Raw genomic sequence first — 23,551 nt, 5'->3', positions numbered from 1 at the left:
GGAGGCACGAAGAGGGTGAACTATACCTCGCTTCAGCTCAGTCAAATGTGAAGAGACTGTTGGCTGAAGGGGGAGGGCAGTAAAACACATTATGACAAAAAATGCAACACAGATCTGTCTCAAAATATAACAGGAGGAAGTGAGGGAGAAAAATATGTAGATTTCACAATGCCTTCTTGCTGGGACATAGCAGCTGCCAGAGTGTAATGTTTTATGATGTCCCCCAAAATGAAAAGAGTCACGCATCCTGTTCCACATCTGGCATGCTTTCGTATCTCACGTCTCAACTTTCTGACTTCAAATGAAAAGTGTAATGTGTGAAACAGAAAAAGGGCATTTGCTGCAGAGCCCATGTGCTGTTACAATATCTGCCCCTCAAAAAACACTACAATGTATTATTGTGTCACACTGTTTTCACCGCTTTGTGTTGAGGCTTCCTGCTCAAACGTCTGTCCTTTTACCAGATGTGAAAGTTTGCCTCATAACAAATGCCGGAAGGGCGTGTTGGTATGCATGTGTGAAATGTGGCGATTGTACTACTTGTTATAAATAGCCTTGTTCGGAGTTGGTTGAATTTTCTAAATGCATAATAGTTTTTCAACAGGGTTCTTAACATGGCAGTGCTTCGTCACTTTGTGCATGTTTTTTTCTCCCTGACACACACATAACTCATTGTGTGATGAGTGAAAGATGCGGACACATGGCGTGTTGTGTAAAAGGGCAAACCTGATACATCATCTTTTGCAATAGTACATTGGGGTATGTGCCTTGCAGTGAACACCCATGAGATTTCTGCCAACCGTCAATCTCGGAACACACCTCGGTCAGAGTTCACTTTCTGCAATTCTGTAATGCTGAAGTCAGAAGTCTCACTTCCTGTTGTTACACTGCGGTATATCTCGGGAGGATTAATTCCATGCAATAACAGAAATATCAGTCCTTGCCAGAGGGGTGCATCATGAGGTATCAGCTTTATGTGATCATTTGTTGAATAATTGAATAAATGCTGTTGGCTTGCTACTTCCACAAATCAAAGCAATTCTGTCGACATTTTGAGAAAAACAAATTTCATACATTTGTCCAAAGTTAGATGACTTAGCCTACCACCCTCATGCCTGTACACTATACAAAGCTGCTCCCATCAGACAGTAAGCTTAACATAATTTAGCTTTAGCAGGTTCAAAGGTGTTTGACATTTTGGGAAATATGCTCAATTCACTTTCTTGCCAAAAGATAGCAAGGAATGCCACTAGTGTGTCTGTACAATAAATTTGTAAACAGCCATCACCAGTTAGCTTAGCATAAAGACTTGAACTAATAGGAAACAGCTAGCATTCCTATATTCAAGGGTTTCCCCAAATATCCATTTGTTTCTTTGAAGTCAAGCAATTTCGACTGCAGTGCTAATTAGAAGTTGCAGTTGGCAATTCTCAGTGCGAGCCATTTCAGTTGCTCAAGAGACACTTTCCCTGCAGAGACGTAGACATACGTCTATGTGGCTGCAGGAAAAACATTCACCAGCCAAAAACAGCCTCCGATTAGGGCAGTGATGCACGGTGTTGCAGGATCCTTTAATTTTCACAAACACAGGTTTTCTAAGAAGTGCCGCTTGCAGAGCAGGGCCGCATAGATCTTGAGACAAATTTGTTCTTTGCACAAGCATTTATCTGCTTCATTTACCTCCTGCCAGTCTGAGTTGCCTCACTGAGCTACACAGCGGTTTCATGCATCAGTCATTCATGAACTGCCTTCATGCAGGGCGTTTCACATTCACCCAGCCTGCCTCTTCATTATCCCCGCTGGCTTTTTTTTTAGCTCACATCCCTGAGAAGACCACAAACCCCTGAAGTTCCTGTCGTCATATTAGGCTACTCCATTCATTATGCAAATTTAGATTAAGAGTGTAAAACATTGTACACTGCAAACAGACTTATGAAAACTTAAATAGCACTCAGAAGAGGGCATACCTCTGTCAAGACCAGCATCTAGCAACATATCCTGCAGTTCAGAGTAAAATATTCCAATAATATTGAATGATCTGCCCCAAAATTCAGTGGGTTTTTGCCTGGCCCAGGCCCCATCCCTCCATCAAGTTTGGTGCAAATCTGTTCAGTACATTTCGATTTCAGGGGCAGGACACCATGCACAGGCATTATTTTTCTATTCCCTTTCTGAAAGGAAGGCACCTGTAGCACAGAGGAATGAGATCAATCAACCCAGAACTAATCACAATTGTGCAATCACCATCGCCACTAATTTACTGCCTTTAGTAATCACTGGCTAAGATACAGCACCAGCGATTTTCCGTGCACCCCCCTGCTTCCAGACTCTGCCACTGCTGTGTTTCTCCCCGACTGATTTAATTCCAGCTGCAGCATGATTTATAGCTCTCCAGATCCAACACTTTCCCTCCCCAACTACCTTCCCTTCCCATGTCTCCCTCTGCACTGCTGCATCTCCCCTCCGTATTCCGGCTGCTGCATGTCTTTAAAGATGAGGCGAGCAGAGTGCACTTACTGTCTGACTTGTAACAGGGTCTGTTTCCTTTCATGGGAGCTGAAGAAGTGAAAGAAGAACAGGGGGGCAGAGTATTTGGCTGGGGTGAACCTCTCTGGAAGGTTTTTGGACATTTAAAAAAAAACAGACGTACAGACATCCACTCGCAGTTGGATTCTATATTGTCACAGTTTTACGATCACTGTCATCCAAGTTAGTGGGAGTCATACCAAAACAGATTCCAGCTCTGCCTGCACTGTGTTACTTCCTTGTCTGGTGTTTAAATCAGTAAAAAAATACATTTCAAACAAATAGTTCAGGGGAAAACTAGGTCTGTATCTGTGCAGTCATTTGGAGTCACATTGTTGTCACTTGCCCATGAGCCAAACAGGCCCTCCACACTTCACGTCAAACAAGCTTGGTACGAAAGCTCTTTGTACACCAGGTCATTAGGCTCTGTCATTCACTCACATGGCTTTTCCGACCATAGCTACGCAGATAACACCCAACTCATGTGGTCTTTTCCACAATGTAAAACCCAGGTGGCAGCAAGAATCTCTGCATGTCTGGCTGACATTTCTCAGTGGATGTTGAAGCACCACCTGAGCTCAATCTGGTCAAGACCAAGATGCTTTTCCTCCCAGGGAAGACGTCTCCCACCAATGACATCTCCATCACCATTGAGAACTCTGTGGTGATCCCTGCTCAAACTGAAAGGAATGAGCTCCCCATTGACATCAGCAGAATCCCTTCAATGCTTCCGTCGCAGAATTAAAAGTCACCGGTTCAGACTGCACCTTACTCCCTGAATTTATAAAAAATAACAATAATAATATAAAAGGAGCACTTGAAGCTGTTTGATAAATGCTTATGCATTCTATCGATTCTTGCAATTTTGGGTAATATCTTCATGGTGGAATGCACTAATTGTAAGTCGTTTTGGACAAAAGCATCTGCTAAATGAATGTAATGTAATGAATGCGACCTAGCAGGTAAAATGTGAGAGGGTGATACAAGCAATTAAGGAGTGTAGTACAGGGGCTCTGGAGGAATAGGTGGGATTAGCTAATGAAAAATGAGATATGGGGAGGGCAGGCAGAGGCAGTGGCGAGTGCATCAGACTATACACCCCAATCATGGCGAACGTCCACCACGCATGTCTGATCTGCTGCTTTTGTCTGCTCCCTGTAATTATTTTATTCTTTGCTTGATTTTCCTTCTTTGTGTGGATCGATTTTTGTTTTCCTCTTCCTCACTCTCTTATTCTGTCCTGCTTGATAGTTTAGCCTTCCCCTCCTCCTCCTCCTGCTCCCAGATTTGTTGCTGTTGGTCCTTTTGGCATAAAGCAGCAGCCCTTCACAATGGATCCAATTATGGCTGGCTTTCCCGATAAGCGCAAAACATAGCTGTAGGTTGAGGTGGAGGAGGCGGCTGGAAGTAGTGCTAAATATCAAGGGTGGAAGTAAGTGCACTGCAGCAGTAGCAGCAGAGAAGAGAAAGGAGGACTAGAGACACAGAAGCTTTATTCTGAATCTGTTCTACTTGATTTTTACCACTTATCTGTAGGTGCTTTGAATCTGTGAAATCCTTCCTTCTCAACGTGCTATATCTTTCAAGTCAAGCACCACTTCTCTTGTTGGCAACATGAGATCACATGGTTTACTTTGAGGTACGTGAAGATCAAATAAGCCAGCATCTTATAAAACAGTTGTCAAACTAATTGTTATATTGATTTGTTTCTTTGGAGACAGATTTGTCTGAATGGGTACTGCATGATGGCTGACATGGATGGCCGCACCATTTGCATTGCCTGCATCAGATGCTGATCTGGACGAAAAACTGCACACAAAGGGAGCTTGACCAACGTTCAAAACAGGATCAGTTGATCAGCGGCATGCAGCTCATGGCCGAGTCAGTGACACTGAAAACTGAAAACACTGAAGTGACTTATCTGTCTCCTGCCCAAATTCATTTGCAAACAGGCTTTTCAAATCTCCAGACAGGCAGCCAGTCGCAGCTTAGAAGTCAAATTCCACTGCACTGACACCACTGGAGTGAAGTCAGCAAAGAAGCCACGGAGCTAGTAATCACAGATGCCTCTTAATCCCCATTCCCCACTGTTCTGAGGGCCGTGGGAGGAAATCACCTTGAACCACGACAGTACGACAGCTGCAGTCTGTACAACAGAACAGGTTGGAGAGAAAAAAAAGGGTTGGCTGGAAGAATATAAATTGAGACTACGAATGGCAATAAGTTGGGATGTGGCCCACAGTGTCAATCTCTATCGAAACACAGGTGTTCATTGGTCATAACCAAAGCTGCCATGAGCTGCCTGAAAGTCAGTGTGCATAATTTGATTGGCACCTCAGTTATTTCTTGAGCCGTGAAAAAGATGTGTTAGGGTTGAGCTCCTGCGTTTTCCCTCCCCCCGTACGGGTTTGTGCCATAACTTTGCATGACAACGGACATTTGCATAGCATCATTCTCACACAGGTCAAAGCGGGATAAAGACCCTGCCACTCCCTCAGTCTAATTTTGCAGATAGGCGTTCCTCCATCCTCCATCCTCCTCTGCTCCCTGATGCTCTTCCTTTCTTAGTACATCAGTGCTGTTGCAGCTCTAAGCACCTGAGGATCATGTGACAGTAATTATACCTGGAGTATGTGACCCATTTATAAAGCTTATGTATTCTTACAGCCATTCCTCTACACAGCCTCCAAGTCATTTGCTTGTTTATGAGCTGGGCAGACAAAGCGACTGTGCGCCTCTACTATAGCAACTCCTGTTGCCATCCTGCTCTGTAAAAGGCACAATCATTAACATTGTTCAACTACTAATAGATGACAGCTGTAGGGTGCAACCCGTGTCTGCTTCAAGTCTTAGCACAACAGCTGTGCATAGTTCTTCCAACACAAAGTGCAAAGAGCCGCATCCCCAATGAGTCGACGTGCCACTCACAGGTTGCTGTGGTTAATGGTGCAAGCGGGCAAGTCCACGCGTGACGTTAGCTACTGTTGCAATACACTGGTTTTGGCAACATCAGTTGATCAAGTGGCGATTTGTTTTTTACACAGAACATTGAACAGGCAATCAACGCCTAATTTCCATTCTCCCTTACGCGTAGAGGGTGTCGTATCTGAGACCCGCCGTGCGTAAAAAAATTTAAAAAAAAAAGATGTCCAAATGCGCTCGAGCTCCCTCAGTTTTGATCCAGCACGCGAGTTGCGGCACGATTGCTTACCTTCAGAGTTGGAAGGCCCCCATGTTCTGAGAGGAGAGGCTACAGTGATGGAACAGCCAAGGAATGAGCGCTGAGACGAAGAGCTTTACATCACCAAGTGGCAGCAGCAGCAACGGGTCCTGCGACAAGAGGCGGCGATGATCGAAACCCACGAGAACTTATCGGAAAGAGGTTCACCCGGATATCTTTTTTTTTTTTTGGAGCTAATTATGGCGCTCACCCTGTCTATGGGGCTATGTGGGTATTTCGCGGCACATTAACCCTACACCTCGCCCGGGTCCTCTCCTGGCGCACTTCTTCGCCAAGTTGTGGACGCGGTGTGCGTCGGAGCAGCTGTTCACAGTTGGACCGCGCGCCGACCGTCTGATGAGGTTCCAGCTGTGCACGATCACACTGCAGAGCCACAGTTCCTCCTATCGGCAGTATCGCAGCAACAGCACAGTCCCGTCCACATGCTTGTTGTGAACGAGAAGCGAAGCACCGTTACACGTACACATCACCACACATCAGTCTGTGGGCCGCTCTGCATATCAGTGCGCCTTGTCAGTCAGAATCCCCGAGTCTCTCATAAAGATTAAAAAAATAATATTTTGTCTCGTGCTCATGCGGAATGTAGCAGACGTTTTGTGCATTTTTATTAAATCCAGCCTAGAAGTATAAGAGTGCTGCTTCAGTGAGTTAGTGGGGGAAACAACTATGTTGCTACAACATTGCTATAATAGCTCATTTATGAATTGTATACTACAAAACATAAGAAGTAGATACATTGATTGTGTCATAATGTCAAAGTGATCCCGAAAAAGGTAGGTGGTGATAAATGTCAGTCAAAATAGACCTTCAATAAAAATGTATGGGGGGGGGGAAGCGTCTTGTGTTTTTTGTGTCTAAAAACAACGTTTTACAACGTGTAGAAGTGAGAGAAAACTATCAGTTTATGTTGATTTAGTGTTCACTTCAACTTTTTTGTCAAGGAACCAATTTATAATTTCAAAACGCTTGTTCCACTACGCTTACCATTACACATTGATTGCGATTTTTCCGATTGCACTCGAAAGCATCATCGTACAGAACGTACCAGGAAGAAGCGAAGCGCCAGTGCGAGGACATCGGTAGGTGACTTTAATAAAGCACCTTATGTGAAAACTGTGGTTCGTGTACCGGATATCGTATCTAAAGCGACAGCATCGTAAGGTTTACATTCAGCTAAAGCGAGACGACATCGCGTCAATGTGTCGATGAGTGCAGCCATAATAACGGGTTTCTGTCTGTGGCTAGGCTCTCCAGTTTGCCATAATATGTGTACGTCTATTCATCATCACACTTTGCTTTTAGCAATGAAAATTGCTCTATAAATTAAATGTATTATTATTATTATTATTACTTGAGTTGTCCTGAGACATGGAATGCTGCGTTCCGTTGTACCTCGGAGCTCGGAATTACCGAAGTCCGTGCCGGAATTTGCAACTGGAACGCCGCATGAATTCATACACCTAAAAAGATGTTTTGCACTTATATGTATGCTAAGTCTGAAAAGCTAATGCCGACCATCAGACTACTCTGACTGTATTAATTGATATGTGTTACATGTTGTAGGCATATTGTGACTCTCTTAAAGGACTGGAGTGATTTCCATTACCTGAGACCTGTATTTATTTATTTTTTCACAAGAATGCAGGCATATCGGAGAAGTTGTGCTGTCCATAAAATAAATGTAAGAAATCATATACACACATTTTCAGTTGGGAAAACACAAGGACTTTTTATTATATTTGTCATATTGATTTGATATCGAGTGGATTCATTGATTATTTATTTATTTATGTTTTGTGTGGGGGTTTATTTTTTCATGTTTTGAAACTGATAAACACACAAGATGGTGCAATCCTTTCTCAACAGCAGTCCGGCCATTTTTTGGGTTTCCCCCTTCTCACGTTACTCTAATACGGGAACAGAGGCGAAGATTACAAGAAAGGAGGAATTCCTTTTCATTGCCGGCAACAATTGAAACATCTGTTTACCGCAATGGACAGTCAGGAGGTGGGGGATTTACTGGAGGAGTGCCTCAGAGCAGCAGCAGCAGCTCAACAGTCCACCCAGCCCGCTGAGGATGAGAGGCTGAACTACTGCAGCTGCAGAGGTCAGACACAAGGTGGTGCTGTGTTGTCACTTGTCATGGGAGTAAATCAGATTGGGATTTGGGTGAGGATCAACAGTTTGTGGAATTATACTCACATACGGTCCACACAAATACTTTGAGTTGAGAATCAAGGACAAAGGCGTTGTTTACAAATGCTCAGCTAATCCATTATCCTGTTTGCATGAATGGGGGGTTTCCTTTGGTTTAGCTTTTCAGTGGCAGAAGCTGGGGCAGTGTTCACTGTAAACCTCCTTCTCAGTAGTTCTGCTTTCCCAGTGCCCACACATAGCATGTCTCTAGCAAAGGAAACCTCAAGAAAGTTGAACACCAAATTACATACTCAGTTTTACTTTGATTGTGATCTTTTCCTTGGTGAAGTTGCAACTGTATAAAGCATTCTGGTGTAGCTTTGAGTCCAATTGTTTCAATTTCGAAGTATTTTCCGATTCTGTTCTGGTTTTGGACTACAAGATATTTGATGTCCATTAATCTCTGCACTGCCACACAGTTTTATTGTTCTCTCATTTCCTGTAGACTCGCTGTGTGTAGAACTGGCCTCTCTCCTGCAGGAGGCAATGGACATGAAGTGGCCCTTTGTGCCGGAGAAGTGGCAGTACAAGCTGTCAGTCAGTGCCAATGACAAAACTAACCTTAGTGACCTCATCAGCAAGCACCTACCTCAGCTACTGGTAATGATCACAGCGATAACTAATCAGCATTACACAAAATCTGTTTGTGTTTACTGGGTATGTTTATTTCTATGCCAGGCTGTTCTAAGGGCTTCCATCGTGGCTCAGGAGGCACGCACAGCACTGGCAGTGGTCTTCTTGGTGGACCGTTTCCTCTACTGGACGGACGAGTCCAGCCGGCTGCTAAAGCTCACCAAGCTTCTCCACAGATGCCACCCTGACACCCCTGTAGCGCCCCAGCTGGTCATACGACAGGCCAGGGTGTACCTCAACTCTGGTACGATGTAGTAGAAGGTTGGGGTTAAGCATATGGGACTGATTATCATACTTTTAACTAGTTATAGTTTTGGGCTGAGCTACTTGCACTGACTTAATGTAAATGTATGAGCAACACAATGTAATTACTGTTCTGGGAAATCAAAGTGATTGGTGTAAACTCATAACATGGGAAATAGATGTGAAAAGAGCTCTCATTAAAAATGTTCCTGATAGAGATATTTGTAGTATGCTTTGCTTACACAGAGCTGAATAGATGAGAACATAATCATCATCTTCCCTGCAGGCAAATTGCAGAAGGCAGAGTACATCCTGAGCAGCCTTATAAACAATTGCGGGGCCACAGGTAAGGTCCATGCAATGTCATTTTAATTGCTATTAATGATGGATTAAACTGCAAACTACATGTTAAATAAAAATCGAATTTATTTCTAATATACAGGTTGCTGGTTGTACCACTCTGAAAGTGACAAGGCTCTTGTGCAAGCTGTAAGTGTTCAAGTACGTGGAATGATTTTGCAAAAGCTAGGTAAGATCATTTTTTACTAAAAATGAAAAAAAGAATAGTGGCACTGATACTCATGTATTTTGACATCTTCACTCTCTTTGTGCTCTCTTTCAGGCCTGTGGCTTGAGGCTGCAGAGTTAATCTGGGCTTCTCTGGTTGGCTACTACTCACTTCCTCAACCTGATAAAAAGGTATCCGAGACACAGCAACAATATTGTGTCACAGGTGTCATTTTGTAAACCTACATGACCCAATTTTATAGGGCATTGGAACTTCTCTTGGCATACTGGCCAACATATTGGTGTCAATGAATGATGAGGACTTCCAAGCTTTTAGGACAAATCCAAATATTGACTTGGTAAGTCCAACTGACATAATGTTTCTTTAAATACCATTGGCTTTGTGTAACTTCTTGTTTTGTTTTGGCTGTTTTCTCTTTGAAGCAGTGCTTACTAGGGCATGAGAGTCATCGTCTTCTTTCAGCAGCCCAGGCAGCAAAAATGGCGGTGGTTTACAGCCAGTTCACTTCACTCTATGTGTTGACCAATGTGGTAAGCCATTCACCTGACTGATCTCTGGCATGACTCATGGCTGCCTGCAATTGACAGAAATGAATAAAGCCATAGATGCACAGAAAAGGTAGCTAATGACAGGGCAACAGGAATTGCTCCAATAGGCCGTTCTATTGACACGCTTCTTTTTCTTTAGGCAACTCAAGGGACCTGCTACTTATCATACAGTTTCTCAGTGGAGTGCCCCGACTCTCAAAGACAGACTTTCCTCCTGCAGGCTCGAGAGGCATTTTCCATTGGCTTGCTCACCAAAGCAGAGTGCAAGCAGGTCACAAGCAAGCAGGAGCTTCACACCTTCCTCAAGGCTGCCTATTCCCTCACTGTCGCTCACAAATGGCTTGGCACTACTCAGAAGGTTGTGGCACAGGCGACACAAACGTGCCAAAAGGCTTTAGCCAGTTTCTATGATTACTGTCATGCAGATAACCAAGGCAAGGACAGCCTCTGTGCTGAGATCATGCAGCTAGTCACCCAAGTCAAGATGCTGTTTCGAGTGGAGCCTTTCCTCAATTCCGACAAGGGGTCTTTTATTCCTGACAGCTACCGAAACACCAAAGAAGCATCAGTAAATTTTACTCTGGAAGGTTTCTCTAAGTTGATGCAGGGATTCCAGAAGTTGCATGCATCGCTGTGCGAGACAAGCAGCTCAAACTGTAAGAGGACTAAAGGAGAGATAGCTGGGGAGAGGCTGTGTATAACTGCACTGGGGACAACCATAGGTACACTCGACACAGAATGCAAAGTGTCAAAAGACACACCCAAAAGAGAGGTGCCCCATCAAAGAGCATCAGATCCATCTGCTGTTCAGCCGTCTCCAAAGCCTGACCAGTGTACGACTCTGGGAAGCACAGATGACCTTGGTTCATCGTGGCAGAACTTCTCCTTGAGTAGCCCAGGGTATTCTAGCCCCGGCAGGAGTGGCTACATAGGAAGTAGTGCCGTAGAGCATGGAATAAATGTGAGGAACCAGAGCTGTCTGACCACTGAGGCTGATGACAGCATGCTTCAGTTCACTGACAAAAACATGAAGCCAGACTTGCATGGTTCCAGTTCTACTGTCAATTCAGGTACAGTTGCAACACCTGCTACTTCCTCCTCCAATGTGAGCAGTGATTCGGAAAAGTTTGAATTGATGCACGCTGGAATAGAGACACTGGGCACTGAGGAGGACTGGATGATTGATGCTGCTGGTGCTGTGGCTGAAGGAGCACCACAGTCCTTGTCCCAGCTAACTCTCAGAACCTCCTACAGCTCACTAAGTGACAGTTTCAGTTCCCATTCATCATGGGAGAAAATTTCGATTGATGTGAACTCTGCCACAAACCGTAAATCCCAGCCATCTAGCCTACCAAAAGCAGGAACCAGCCAAAGCAGCAAGTCACCAGATTCCGATGGGAGCTTCTTCCTCTTAGAAACACTCGATTCTGAAACCGATGATGCAGCTCATGGTCCCATGTGCAAAAACCACACATCTAGAGGGGAATTCAGAGCCTCGTCCAAGTCACAAAACCAGGAGTGTAATGTTGACCCGAATAAAGACACTGAGACTGACTCTGTATCTGTAAAACCTCTTAACGAGAGCTCTTTAGCAACCCCTCACCCAAACTCTTCCCAGTACACTTCCCCAGATAGTTCATTTGACATGGTGGAATTGAATGAAGTCTCCTCTATAGCAAAAGTTAATGTAATTCAGAGGAAGAACCCCTTGTGCTTCAGCTGCCTAAAGCACAGCACCGAAGGTGGTGTTGTCCCTGAGAGACAATATTTGTTGTCACAGATGGATTACCAAGCCCTACTGGCTGGCGTTTGCCATGAATGTCTGCTGACGAGGTTGCACAGTGATGAGACACAATTCCAACTTAAGGAACACAGAACTGTCTACAGTAAGTATTACATCCCATCTCTCTTCATCATCAGTACATATTTTAAGGGGCGTTAGGTATGGCTCCAAGGCTGGCAGTGTTGGTCAGTAAGACCTCCATGTTGGTCCAGGCTGAAATATCTCAACAACCTTTGGATGGATTGAAATATTGAACGGATGTTCATGGTCCCCAAAATATGAAGCCTGCAGATTTTGTCCTTTCTGGGGCCACCCTCAGGTTAACTTTTTAGGGTTTTAGTGACAGTAAATATCTTGACAACTACTGGATGGACTGCCTTAAAGTTTGGTAGAGACATTCATGGTGCTCAGAGGATGAAATTAATGACTGATTATGTCCGTTAGCTATTCATTTAGCTCCAATAGCTGATCAAAGTTTTCACTCATCCTTTGAAACATCTCTACGTCTGCTTAAATGTTGATTATTTCACTAAATAATCATGAATAACATTGACTTTGGGGATCCCTTACTTCTCTTTTAGCCCCACTACGTTGATGTGTGTTTTCTTGTCAAATGTGTCTTGACTGTGTGGACTGACATGACATTTGGTACAGTCATTCAACACCCCGTCAGGATGAAATGTAATAACTTGTTAGGCCCCCTCACTATTGCCACACATCAAAAATTTAACTTTTTGGTTTTTGACCTGCGAAACTAATAACAGGAGTACTCTGCGTAGTGGTTATTAGCAAATTTTAGCACGCAATACAATAAACTAATAATATAAACAAGGTAAACATTGTACTTTCTAAATGTAAGCATGCAAACATGCTGACATTAGCAATCCGTTCAAATCCACTAGCCCACTAGTCTGTAGACCCTAAGTTTTGTTGTACCTCTCAACATGTTCTGGTCTGAGCAAAAGGCCATCACATCAAAACAGAACAGGCTAGGATACTGTATGTAAAAGCCCAGCTGTGTCTAAAGCAGTGCATAAAACATTGATTTGACCTGTCTCTGAATGTCATATTCACTAGGTGCACTTCATTTGAAGTTCTCCAAAGTAAAAGGACTGTGGACGGCAAGGGAGACCTGTGTTTACATTGGAGAGCCAGTGGGGATGCAGGGCAAGCAGAGAACAGCAATATGGGTACAGTTTTTACACCAGGAGGAAAGGTTAAGCAGGTATGTATGCTACATATTCGAAGCACAACCTGAATATGATGACTTTAAGTCAAATCCTGTACATACATTATTATCCTTAGCTACGTCGGGAAGGACTACTTGAAACCGAAGCAGATCCAGTTTCACCTGAAAGACGTGGAGAGACAGATGACAGCTCAGTACTACGTGACTGAATTCAATAAGTGTCTCTACGAAAAGGATGTGATGGCTCAGATCTACTTCATTCCCTCAGAAGCACTGTTGGTGAGGCCAAATAAGAAAGACAGAATGGACAAAAAGCACGCGCCAAACAATTAAACAGATGAATCAAAGTTAACTTTTTTTAGCAGATTTATTAGATAGAACGCCTTACACATGAACTTAACACTTGAGACAGTAGACTGCACTCTACTGGTCCACCCTCGATCCACCCTCCACTTATCAGTTTACAGTTATTAATCTAAAAGGAACTATGAGCTGTTGATAAGTGAAAATTGGAAATGAAGATACAAAATATCAGATAGATGCAATTTTGTTGCAATAGCAATGAGTAGTGTATATTTTCAAAATGGACTTCAGCCTTTTCCCCTCGTTTATAGATTTTGGATGGCAACGAGATTGTGGGCTGTGTGACAGTGGAGCCCTATATGCTCGGAGAATTTGTCAAATTGACCAACAACACTGGAAAGAAGGACAAGAGTTTCCAGGCGACAGAATATGGCCTTGCCTTTGGACACTTCACCTACCTGTTCTCCAACTGCCAGGAAGTTGTTGTAGACCTACAAGGTGTTTGTGTGTGTGTGTGTGTGTGTGTGTGTGTGTGTGTGTGTGTGTGTGTGTGTGTGTGTGTGTGTGTGTGTGTGTGTGTGTGTGTGTGTGTGTGTGTGTGTGTGTGTGTTTTTCACTGATCACTGAAACCACCAATGCGTGTGCATACTTGTCATATTGAAAAGATGGTACTACAATGCAGCTTTTGATTTTCCCACAGGGTGGGTGACAGCCAATGGCAAAGGGCTGACCTACCTCACTGACCCCCAGATCCACTCGACCAAGGCCCCTAGGGGCCCCTCCAACTTTGCTACCAGAGGCCTCAGGTACTTCCTGGAAGAGCAACATGGACCAGAGTGTACTGGCATCTGCCAGCTGCTCAAACTACCTAAGGTGGTCGCATGTTCCTCCTAAGAAACTATGATTTTAAAGTTACATTTATTGAGTGCTAGAAAAGTTAATGTTTTAACTGATAGATTTACATTTCAAAAATGCACAGATTTACATTATTTTGCATAAGTATAGTATTTTTTTTTAAGTCTACAACTGATATAAATTATGTATTTTCAGCAACCTAATCCTGGCAACAGTAGACTCCTTTTACCAAAACAACATATAAAAAAACCTAATAGCAATATAAGTGAGGGATATGAGTAACCCTACTCCTAACCCTACATTTTCAATCTTAAACCTTCTTCAACCTCTATTCGGAAAATAATTACTCCGTAGTTGGAAGGACAAAATGAAGCCGTTCCACATTGTGTCATACTATTACGTAATGTTCTGGACTCTGGCCTCACTTGCCCTCAGTTGTAAATCACGAAAAAGCACTGCTGAAATAAAAGGTTTTATTTTGGAAAATAAAGGTATTTTTGGTATCTTTCTTTGTCCTGTCTCTGCGACTGGATTGCTGCCTAACTAGACTGACAGCGGGAGTCACTTGACACAGTGACTTGCCCCTGACACACCTATAGCGGTTACAGGGGTGACACTGTAAAGATGATTATCAAATGACCTGTGTAACAATATTTAGGCTGCTGTACTTCAGCCAGGTGACTGGTGTGGGCTTGTAGTCGTTGTTACTAAGGTTGTCAATCCAATCTGACGTCAAATGCAACACGTTTTGCATAGTGCTGCACAGTGAAATGTAAAATATTGACTCACGGCAATGATGATGCATGTTAATGAAAATATAGTGTAATAACTTTGTTAATAATATAACTAGGTTGCAAGGTTGACATCCAGGTGCTCCAGTCACGAGTCATGTGTGCAGTCACACGCACCTCCAGATCACATGACAGTGATGTAATTCATGAGGGCTTACATCACACCCTTCTTCTATACTCAACAAACAAAAAGAATCCAGTTCGGGGTTTACAGCCTCCTGCGGTCGTTCAGACAAACAGAATTCCTCACCCTTGTTCCACTGAGCACTCTCCCTCACAGCCTCTCTGTTTACAAGCACAGGGTCATTAAAAGTAACTGTAAGTAAAGTACGTTTTTTCATGTCAAAAGTTTCTACACAGTCTGCTCTGCATTTGTCTCCTACATAAACACATTAACATCACACAGTAACAGTTTACTGTACATAAAGTGGAACAGGCGTCATTTGTAGGAGGAGATACTGGCTTTTATGGTCTTTTTTTATCATGATGTGAGTCTGATAACAGATGATTTAGGACGTTACTTTCATAAGGGTGAAAGGGTTATAAATAAAAACCCGGAGGCTGGACTTTTCTCCTGGAGCCTGAGCTTCAGTGTTTTATAAGGAAGTGGCTGCTCTCGCCAAGCAACACAGTGGTTGTTGTTTGCCTGTGAGCAGCAGCTTGGAAACCTAAAACATGAAACTCTTAGCAGTATTCGTTTGCTTACTGGCAGGCTGCCTGGCCGGGAAGCCTCATCCATGCTGTAAGTACAACGTAAGACAGATATTGCTGACTTTAATGCTTTTTCAATGCCAGTTGTCTGTATACCACAGTTAAGTAATGCAGTGTTGTGATCTCCTGTATCTTTCCACAGCAAGTCCTCCTCTCCTGAGTGGAGCTCTCACTGTGGTGAGTGTTTGTTTTAAGTACTTTTTTTTAAAATCCCAGTACGATAAGTAAACCCATAACCATATTCTTTTCTCCAGTCCACACAGAATGAAAAGCTGTGGGCCTATACCCAGTACCTGTATGATGCACTTGGACAGCGGATACGACTCAAGGAGCTGGTCATTTATGAGAATAAGACCCTCACCTATGATGCTCTTCTGCTCTTCAGAGAGGTGACCACTCACAATATAATTTTTTTGCAGAGCCGCCTCACCAGCAGATTTTTCCATCAGGGGTTTAGTCAAGTAAAAAATATATCCAGGATATCATTATTATTATTCATTGAAACTTTTATGCTGACCTTGAAAAACACTATTTGAGTGGTCCTTCGGGTGTCACAATAACAAAACCACAATCTTTTATGGGAGCTAAAGTTTACAATTACTGCATTTGTCCGATTAAATATATAAGATAAGTCTAAGTGGTTATCAGAACATACAGATTTAAGAGCTCAAAGAGCCTTGTAACATGAAATGACTGAAATATTTGATATTGCGTCTTTGAGCATCTAGAAAAGCACTATATAAAACATATATATTATTATTATTATTATATCAACTTGATATCAAGCCATAAAACATACAAGATAATAAGTATTTGATCAGTAAAAATGTGTCTTCCTCATCCCGCATCTTTCACCCCACAGGCCACCATGTATGAGATTGTTGATTCTAACCATACGTGCAAGAAGAGGCCCCTGAAGACAAACTTCCAGCCTCTGGAAATCCCCAAAACTGCAGCTTTGCTGGGCCAAGTTGTCGTGGGCAGCTCGTCTGGACCAGGAGAGGGGCTCCTGGTCAACACCTGGACGGGAGATCTGCCCGACCAAGGAGGTGAGAGGGAGAGAGCGTATGATGGTTGCAACCGTCCGTTCGTCCATGTCTCTTTATCAACACAGTTTTTCTTTTAATTTCTGTCCAACCCAGGAAAGTTCATGACAACGGTCACTGAATTCGGATGCATTCCGGTCAGCACTGTGTACCACACTGAGCAGTTCGGATGGACAGTGACAAGGTGAAAATCAACACTGTAAAAAAAAAACAATCTGTATATAAATACTGGACTGCATAAAAAATCTGAAAAACTTCAATCATGCAAGGTGATCATTATGTCATTGTCTTTGTGTTCACTAGCTTCTTTAACAATGTCATCGGGATTTCGGACCCGGGTCAGCTAAACCCTCCGGACTTCTGCGCGGATGCAGAGATGAAGGACAGCACAGAAGAGCCAGCAGACTTCCTCAGCTTGTTCCTCAAAAAGCATTAATCAGCCTTGTTTGACTAACGTCTTAAGCTTTCTTTGAGATGTTAATTATAAAATGAGTGGAGCCACTGAATCATAGCTGTAGGTACATTACATTGAAATAACATGTTGAATTCAAAGCACAAAATTTTGCTAAATTGTACACATCACATGCAATTTCATATATGTATATTTTTTCAGGAAAAAAAGGTCTGGCACAAACTTTTCTCCTAGAAATATTAAGTCGTTGTTTGGTGAGATTTTCACCAAAATGTTGGAAGACCATGTTAATATCTCTGTGTAATGTTTTCAGCTCGTTCGCTACTCTCTAGTCGTTAAAATAAATAAATAATTTTCTCATAACTGTGTCACGACTTGCATTTTCTTTTGTCATTAAAAATATAAGAATACTAAGAAAATGTTTGTTTGATCCTAATGAAAATGTACAATTCACATAATCGTAATATTAGGAATTTTGATTGTTCACAGGAGCTACTTTTTTCAAAATAAAACGTTTCCAGACGTGATAGAGAAATCTAATAACACAGCCAACAACCATTCCATTCCAAAAAATATCAACCTGGAGAGTTAAATAACTGAAAACTAAAATAGAATTCTAATATTGAAAGTTCATGTTTAACAAAATTGACATATCAGTCTTTTTTTTAAACAAAAATTTTATATAAGGAATCATAGCAGTGAAGATGCACAGAACATATCATATTTATGGAGAGATAAGCACACAGATTGATGGATCCGTGGGAGAGCGAAGTACCGAGAAGTACTGGGGGGGGGGGGGGGGGGGGGGGGTTCTTAAAAACCTAACACTAGGAGTAGTCCCTTGGGTGTCACAATGACAAAACCACAATCTTTTATGGGAGCAAAAGTTCACAATTACTGCATTTATCTGACTGAATATATAAGCTAGGTGTAAGTGGTTGTGTGAATGTACAGATTTAAGAGCTCAAAGAGCTGACATGGCCTAACATAACTGAAATATTTGACATCAGTAAAACATACAATATAACAAGTTTTTGATCAATACACGGCACTCTTTTAAAAGTATTAGCGTCGAAATCTGTTGTAAAAGGGAAAAAAAGGAAAATTAATTTAATGCAAAAGTCTTCCTCATCCCACATTTAAAAACTAAAATAGAATTCTCACGTAGAAATTTCATGTTTAAGAAAATTCACTTATCAGTCTTTTTTTTCAGGATTTACAGCTGTGACGATGCAACACATCATATTTCATGGATAATGACAGACTGACATATACACACACAATCCCACAGTCAACACTACCGAGCCAAAAGCTGGATCTTTCTCTCTCCTTTTGGTGCCTTGATGTTTTTCTCCCTCCATATCGCTTCTGTCAGTGCACATGAACAAAAATGATGTAATGAAATGATTATGACAAAAAAATTGTTTTACGTCAGATAGTAGAGATGATATTTAGGGGACAGGAGACAAATCAAACGAATTGTGGTTCGACCACATGGACCTTAATTCTCCCTTGCACATTCTCTGTACGGGAAAAAGTTCTCCTTGTTTGTACTCAGAATTACATGAAGAACAGATCATCATTTCCGGCAACACTGTACAGTGCATGCTGGACCTTTCCTTTTGACAGGATATAGGCGTGTTAGCTCAGAAAAGCTTGGCAGTGGATGCAATCTCTACAGACCTTTATGAGGAAGTGAACGCTGCTGTGAGCATCAAATACTTGCCTCCCTGTCCAGAGGACACGGTGCCTAACTGAAGCATGAGAGTCCTCGTCCTGTTTTCTTGCCTGTCAGTGGGCTGCCTCTCTCAGAGACCACAACAATGCGGTAAGTACAGCACAGATGGCTAATGTAAATTTGTCCATCTAATTTTGTTCCCATGGAATGTCTCCAGCCGCCGCACTTAACTTTTCAGTTCTCTTTTCTTGTTTGAGGGAAACACTGTGAAAAGACAAAATTGTTATCTATGGACAAACGTGATGTAAATGCTCCATTTGGATTAAATTACTCCTTTAATTTTGTCAGAATCCCCACCGCTGCTGACCGGACACTTGTCTGTCGTAAGTCCTAAACTCTTGCACATGTAATTTATGCTACTGTGTAAAGCCAAGACTGAATAATACATTTGAAAGGTTTCATTCGCCTGTTGATAATACACTGGACTATTGTTTTTCAAAGTAGCCACAGCTGTAATGTTGCACGAAAACTCTCATGAATAATATTATGAACAATTTACAGTTAGAAAAATGTTTTCATTTCAAAGTCCACCCAAAACGAGCAGCTGATGGTCTTCGCCAAGTACAGCTACGATGCACTGGGAGAGCGCATCCGCCTCAGAGATTTTGGGACTTACAAAAACAAGACCTTCCACCGTGATGTACTTCTACTCTACAGACAGGTAATGACAACGCAGCGGCGATATGTACATTAGGAGATATTAGGAGGATTCACAGTTAACTGACTCATGAAGTTCTGTCCTGCAGGGTGTTATGTACGAGATTAACTACAAGGCCCGCTCGTGCTGCAAGAAGCCACTGAATGACGACTTCCACCCGCTGGCAGTCCCTACAAACTCTTCCCTGCTGGGACAGGTAGTGTTGGGCAGCTCCTCTGGCCCAGGTCAGGGGGTCCTGGTCAACACCTGGGGAGGGGAGCTGCAGTCAAAGGAGGGAAAAGGTAGGGAAAAGAGGAAACGAGACTAAAGGAAAATCAGGCAGTCAGTGCTTACAAAGTCACGTTGGGTAATGTAGCACATGACCTTCTGTAATTGTTCCTTTGTCATGTTTTTTGATTTTCATGAACCTGCTCGTCTGGTTTTTGTACCACGTCTTCCTCGTGATTCCACTTCTGTATCTGCAGCAGAGTACATGAGCACCGTCACTGAGTTTGGATGTATTCCAGTCACCACTCTGGTACACAGCAGCAGTGGCTGGGTAGTGACCAGGTCAGTGCATCACTTCAATGTGTAATTGCCATTATGTCATGTCAAAGAAACTTGTAAGAAAGAAATCATAGAAGAGTGTGATTCAATACGACAATACAAAAAAATATATTTTAGGTTTTTTATGAGGTGTTATGTGCTCGACTCAACTGTAAACCCTGTGAGAGAATTGATGGTTTTCTCAGTTGTCTCTTGGCAATAATGGGAATATGAGACATTTCTCAAAATGTCAAAATGTAGCTTCAGAGGTTCAGCGTTTAGGATTTAGTGGCATCTATTGGTGTCTGTATGGGGAGCCTGCATTGGCCTTCAGGTAACATTAAAACTCAAAAGGCCCTTTCTGGGGCAAGTGTTTGGTTTGTCCATTCTGAACTAATCTAGAAACAACATGGCAGAATCCGTGGAAGAGGACCTGCTCCCGATGTAGATACGAAGGGCTCATTCTGAGGTTAAAAAAAACAACCCATACCAATGGTTTTTAGGTTCAGGTGATAATACCCAAATTAAAACATAATTATTGATATTATATACTTTTTCTGCAAATAGATCCCCCTAAGTCCTACACACTGGATCTTAAAGTCACTTTTATACTGTTGCATTACAGTTTTAGAGATTTTTTTTAGACAACTGTCACTTCCTCCCAGAACTCTGCACAGTATTTCTGGAGCTTCTTGGGTTCCTCAAGAGCTTTTGCCTGGTTTCAGCATGTGTGCTTCTTTGTATTCCACCTTTAGCTTTTATAACAACGTCATCGGACTCGTAGACCCTGAGGATCTCATCCCTCCATCTTTCTGCAAGGGCGCATGTCTGGAGAGACAGGAGCCAGTAACCTTCTTCAGCCTGTTTTAAAAACACACGGCTATATTTCAGAAATGTATATAGTGCAACATGATCATGACCACTGTGCACGATTCTCTTTGCTCTGCATTTTACTTTTTAGTCAGTCCTTGGTGTAGTGGCACGTGGGTTCAATTGATACAAATTTTTTTCAATCAAATTTAAATGAGTACGTTTGTCGTAGGTTTGATATTTTCTTATTTGTTTGTGTGTATTAACAACTGATTGAGCAATTACAGCAGAAGTGAGACATTATAATATTTGCCAGATACTAAAATCCCTTTGAGATAATTATTCATTTAGATACCATAAATAAGTAATATTAAAAACACAAGAATATTTCTGACAATGTATTAACCAGAGTTCAATGCAATGGGAAGGCCAATAGTTTAGCAGGCATTTAATCACAAAGCAAAGTAATGAATGAATTAAAATGTTGACCTGATGAATGAGAACCAATGCCTAGAGCCTTACTGTCTGTCAGCACATACATTTGTATGTTTACGTGGGGCGAATCAAGAATGATTTAACCAACTTGACCATGTAATTCACAATACTGATTTGTAATAATAAAATGATTTAGCACTCGTCTTGGTATGAAATCATTTAGAAATAACTTATATTATCTGTTTTCTCTACCTATTTACGATTTCTTTTATGAGAAATTCTCTGTGTTGTCAAAGTGGTGACATTTGTTTTTATATGCACCTTTCTTTTTGTCTATTTGCTTGTATTTTCTTTGTTCATAACTGGCAGTCCACTTAACTCTCCTACTGTCACGCTGGATGGGACGGACTGCTGGCCACTAGATAGCAGCAGATACCAAGTAAAAAGAGGGACTGGCAAACTCTTCTCCAATGACGAGTATTCAAAGAAAAGTAGTCAATGGGTTTAGATGTTTAGATGAGATCACACACACCTCACTGTGCTTCATAGTGTGTGTGTGTGTGTGTATGTGTGTGTGTGTGTGTGTGTGTGTGTGTGTGTGTGTGTTTTAAATAACTAAACACATCATTTGTCTCATGAGATAATTTTTAGATTTAAAATAAATAAAGGTTAAAACTAATCAAGAATAAAACATACACCATTTTTTTTCTTTTTACAATAATTTTTCGAATAATTTATTGGTTTGACTTTATGAATTGTTACTGCTGTATAATACAGCGCGGAGTCACTTGGTAGCAGTAGTAACACACTCCCCTTAACTCCCCGACCTCCTGCACCCCAACCTCTGCCGCCATGACCCCCTGCTCCTGGGCTTCAGTCTCCAGCCACAGCAGCCTGGCATCGGGGTCCTCATCGGAGAACTGGAGCAGGGTTCCCGAGCTCCGCAGCACCTTCAGACACTGCCTCAACACCAGGCCGGCCTTCCCCTTCCCTCCCTTAGACCTCAACAAGGCGTCCATTGTGCCCTTGTCGACTATCAGGTCCACGCTGCTAGGACCAAAGTGCTCGTGAAGGTGAGTGCAGTCCAGCTCCACAAACTCGAGCCGAGAGGAAGCACTGTGAGGCTTAATAGCTTTGGCTTGAACGTGCTCCTGCATCAGTCGCACGGCTACGGGGGAAATGTCAGCACAAGTGACCCGCACCGGGTGAGGGGAGTGTCTGTAAATAGAGGGCCCCAATGCCGAAGTGCCACAGCCCATATCCAGGACCTGGAGCAGGGCATCTGGATGAGACTGCTGCTGCTGCTGCTGCAAGGGGGGCATAACGAAGTCCCGCACAGAGTCAAAGCCAAAGAACCACTCAAAGTTTTTAAAGGTGGATGCGCGGCTGCGGTTCTCGGCGTAGAAGCGGTCCCAGGTTGCTTTCTTATCCATGTTTTCCATCAGCTCAGCTGGACACAAACAGAAGGGGTTCATTATGTTTAGTGGACACGTGCAGTGAAACACAGACGCAACCGAACCGGATATCTGCATGATTCTGTTATTCTATGGGACTTGGTGCATTTTTTTAAAAATAAAAAATAATTTTAAAAAGTTTCATTTGAAAGTTGTTGTTTTTTATGAAAAATGGAGGTCATTTGTGAATTTGGCATAACATACTCTTTAACCTGATTGATTTTAAATGAGTCCAATGATTGACAGAAAAAGAAAAAACAAGTGTTCAAATGAAGCTCTGAAGTGAACGTGAGTTTAGTTTAACCTGCACAGAACTACATTCAACATTAAGTAAAGGAGCATTTCATTTAAAACCACTTCAAGCTTTCGGTTCACTGCATCAAACCGTCTATTGCACTAGCTAACCCGCTGTAGCTGCTAGCTGCTTCGTTAGCCATGTGTTAGCAGCAGTTACTGGCACCAATAAACATTTCAGTCAAGTCAGAGAGTGATTCAATGTTCGAACGTACTTATAAGAGACGAATGGTGCCGCACACCCGCCGCCACAGCTACTCTCCTGCTCAACAGTGTCAAAGATTTAAACAGCGGAGACATCTTTTTTTCTTTTTTCTTTTTCCCCTCAAGGACTTCGCTTGTCGTTTAAATTTTGTCCCGCGGAAGAGTGCTCACTCTGTACCGTATTTCCTGGCAACAGGAAAGGCGAATTTTAAGAGTCCGCTAAAACGCTAACGAGACAGCGCCTGCTACTGCACTTGACGATCTTTGATGGGGCTAGACTGTGCAGGGATGACGCGACTGCGCATGAGTTCAGGTGTAAACACAGAGTACGAATATGACGATGCTCATAAACAAAAAAAGTTGCTAAACTCTTTGAGTCCATCGTGAACACAACCGCTGCACCGTGCTTGTGATTTAAATTATATAT

At 42.5% G+C, this 23,551-nt stretch overlaps 5 protein-coding genes across 19 annotated transcripts in view; 3 read left to right on the top strand and 2 right to left on the bottom strand.

The window, feature by feature from the left end:
* Positions 1–6,140, bottom strand: part of LOC118300111 (RAS guanyl-releasing protein 2) — a 33,107-nt gene extending 26,967 nt beyond the window's left edge. Inside the window, exons 1-2 of one of the 3 annotated variants that reach the window (XM_035624207.2) lie at positions 5,958–6,140; positions 5,738–5,856 (exon numbers count right to left, since the gene is read on the bottom strand). The gene's annotated coding sequence lies outside the window, so the exon portion shown is untranslated. Of the gene's footprint in view, positions 1–5,737 lie in introns of all 3 variants that reach the window. The other 2 variants (XM_035624206.2, XM_035624208.2) reach the window with 2 other exon arrangements.
* A 518-nt stretch (positions 6,141–6,658) lies between these two features.
* Positions 6,659–14,536, top strand: alpk1 (alpha-kinase 1). 13 transcript variants are annotated; one of them, XM_035624201.2, is made up of 15 exons: positions 6,659–6,846; positions 7,406–7,448; positions 7,634–7,886; positions 8,409–8,563; positions 8,642–8,840; positions 9,126–9,185; positions 9,282–9,368; positions 9,462–9,538; positions 9,610–9,705; positions 9,794–9,898; positions 10,056–11,802; positions 12,777–12,924; positions 13,005–13,167; positions 13,503–13,689; positions 13,892–14,536. In XM_035624201.2, the coding sequence occupies exons 3-15, from the start codon at positions 7,760–7,762 to the stop codon at positions 14,083–14,085; spliced, it is 3,345 nt and encodes a 1,114-aa protein (XP_035480094.1). In that variant the 5' UTR covers positions 6,659–6,846; positions 7,406–7,448; positions 7,634–7,759; the 3' UTR covers positions 14,086–14,536. The 13 variants fall into 13 exon arrangements, with proteins under 13 accessions (XP_035480094.1, XP_035480091.1, XP_035480085.1 ...); XM_035624198.2 differs by having other exon boundaries at positions 6,660–6,846; positions 7,637–7,886; positions 9,791–9,898; XM_035624192.2 differs by having other exon boundaries at positions 6,660–6,846; positions 9,791–9,898.
* An 883-nt stretch (positions 14,537–15,419) lies between these two features.
* LOC118300113 (ependymin-2) lies at positions 15,420–17,369 on the top strand. Its single transcript, XM_035624209.2, has 6 exons — positions 15,420–15,579; positions 15,691–15,725; positions 15,803–15,937; positions 16,411–16,597; positions 16,691–16,778; positions 16,898–17,369. Exons 1-6 carry the CDS (start codon positions 15,513–15,515, stop codon positions 17,028–17,030), a joined length of 645 nt encoding a protein of 214 aa, XP_035480102.1. The 5' UTR covers positions 15,420–15,512; the 3' UTR covers positions 17,031–17,369.
* A 1,287-nt stretch (positions 17,370–18,656) lies between these two features.
* On the top strand, positions 18,657–21,375 carry LOC118300776 (ependymin). The gene is made up of 6 exons (XM_035625505.1): positions 18,657–18,834; positions 19,033–19,067; positions 19,271–19,405; positions 19,491–19,683; positions 19,867–19,951; positions 20,683–21,375. Exons 1-6 carry the CDS (start codon positions 18,768–18,770, stop codon positions 20,795–20,797), a joined length of 630 nt encoding a protein of 209 aa, XP_035481398.1. The 5' UTR covers positions 18,657–18,767; the 3' UTR covers positions 20,798–21,375.
* A 495-nt stretch (positions 21,376–21,870) lies between these two features.
* On the bottom strand, positions 21,871–23,296 carry cskmt (citrate synthase lysine methyltransferase). Its single transcript, XM_035625504.2, has 2 exons — positions 23,136–23,296; positions 21,871–22,622 (listed from the first exon to the last, which is right to left on the bottom strand). The coding sequence occupies exons 1-2, from the start codon at positions 23,218–23,220 to the stop codon at positions 21,931–21,933; spliced, it is 777 nt and encodes a 258-aa protein (XP_035481397.2). The 5' UTR covers positions 23,221–23,296; the 3' UTR covers positions 21,871–21,930.
* Between the last annotated feature and the right edge of the window lie 255 nt (positions 23,297–23,551).

Source organism: Scophthalmus maximus, chromosome 2, assembly GCF_022379125.1.
Source record: "Scophthalmus maximus strain ysfricsl-2021 chromosome 2, ASM2237912v1, whole genome shotgun sequence".
Taxonomy (NCBI): Eukaryota; Metazoa; Chordata; class Actinopteri; order Pleuronectiformes; family Scophthalmidae; genus Scophthalmus; species Scophthalmus maximus.
This window is presented reverse-complemented; position numbering and strand designations above follow the sequence as displayed.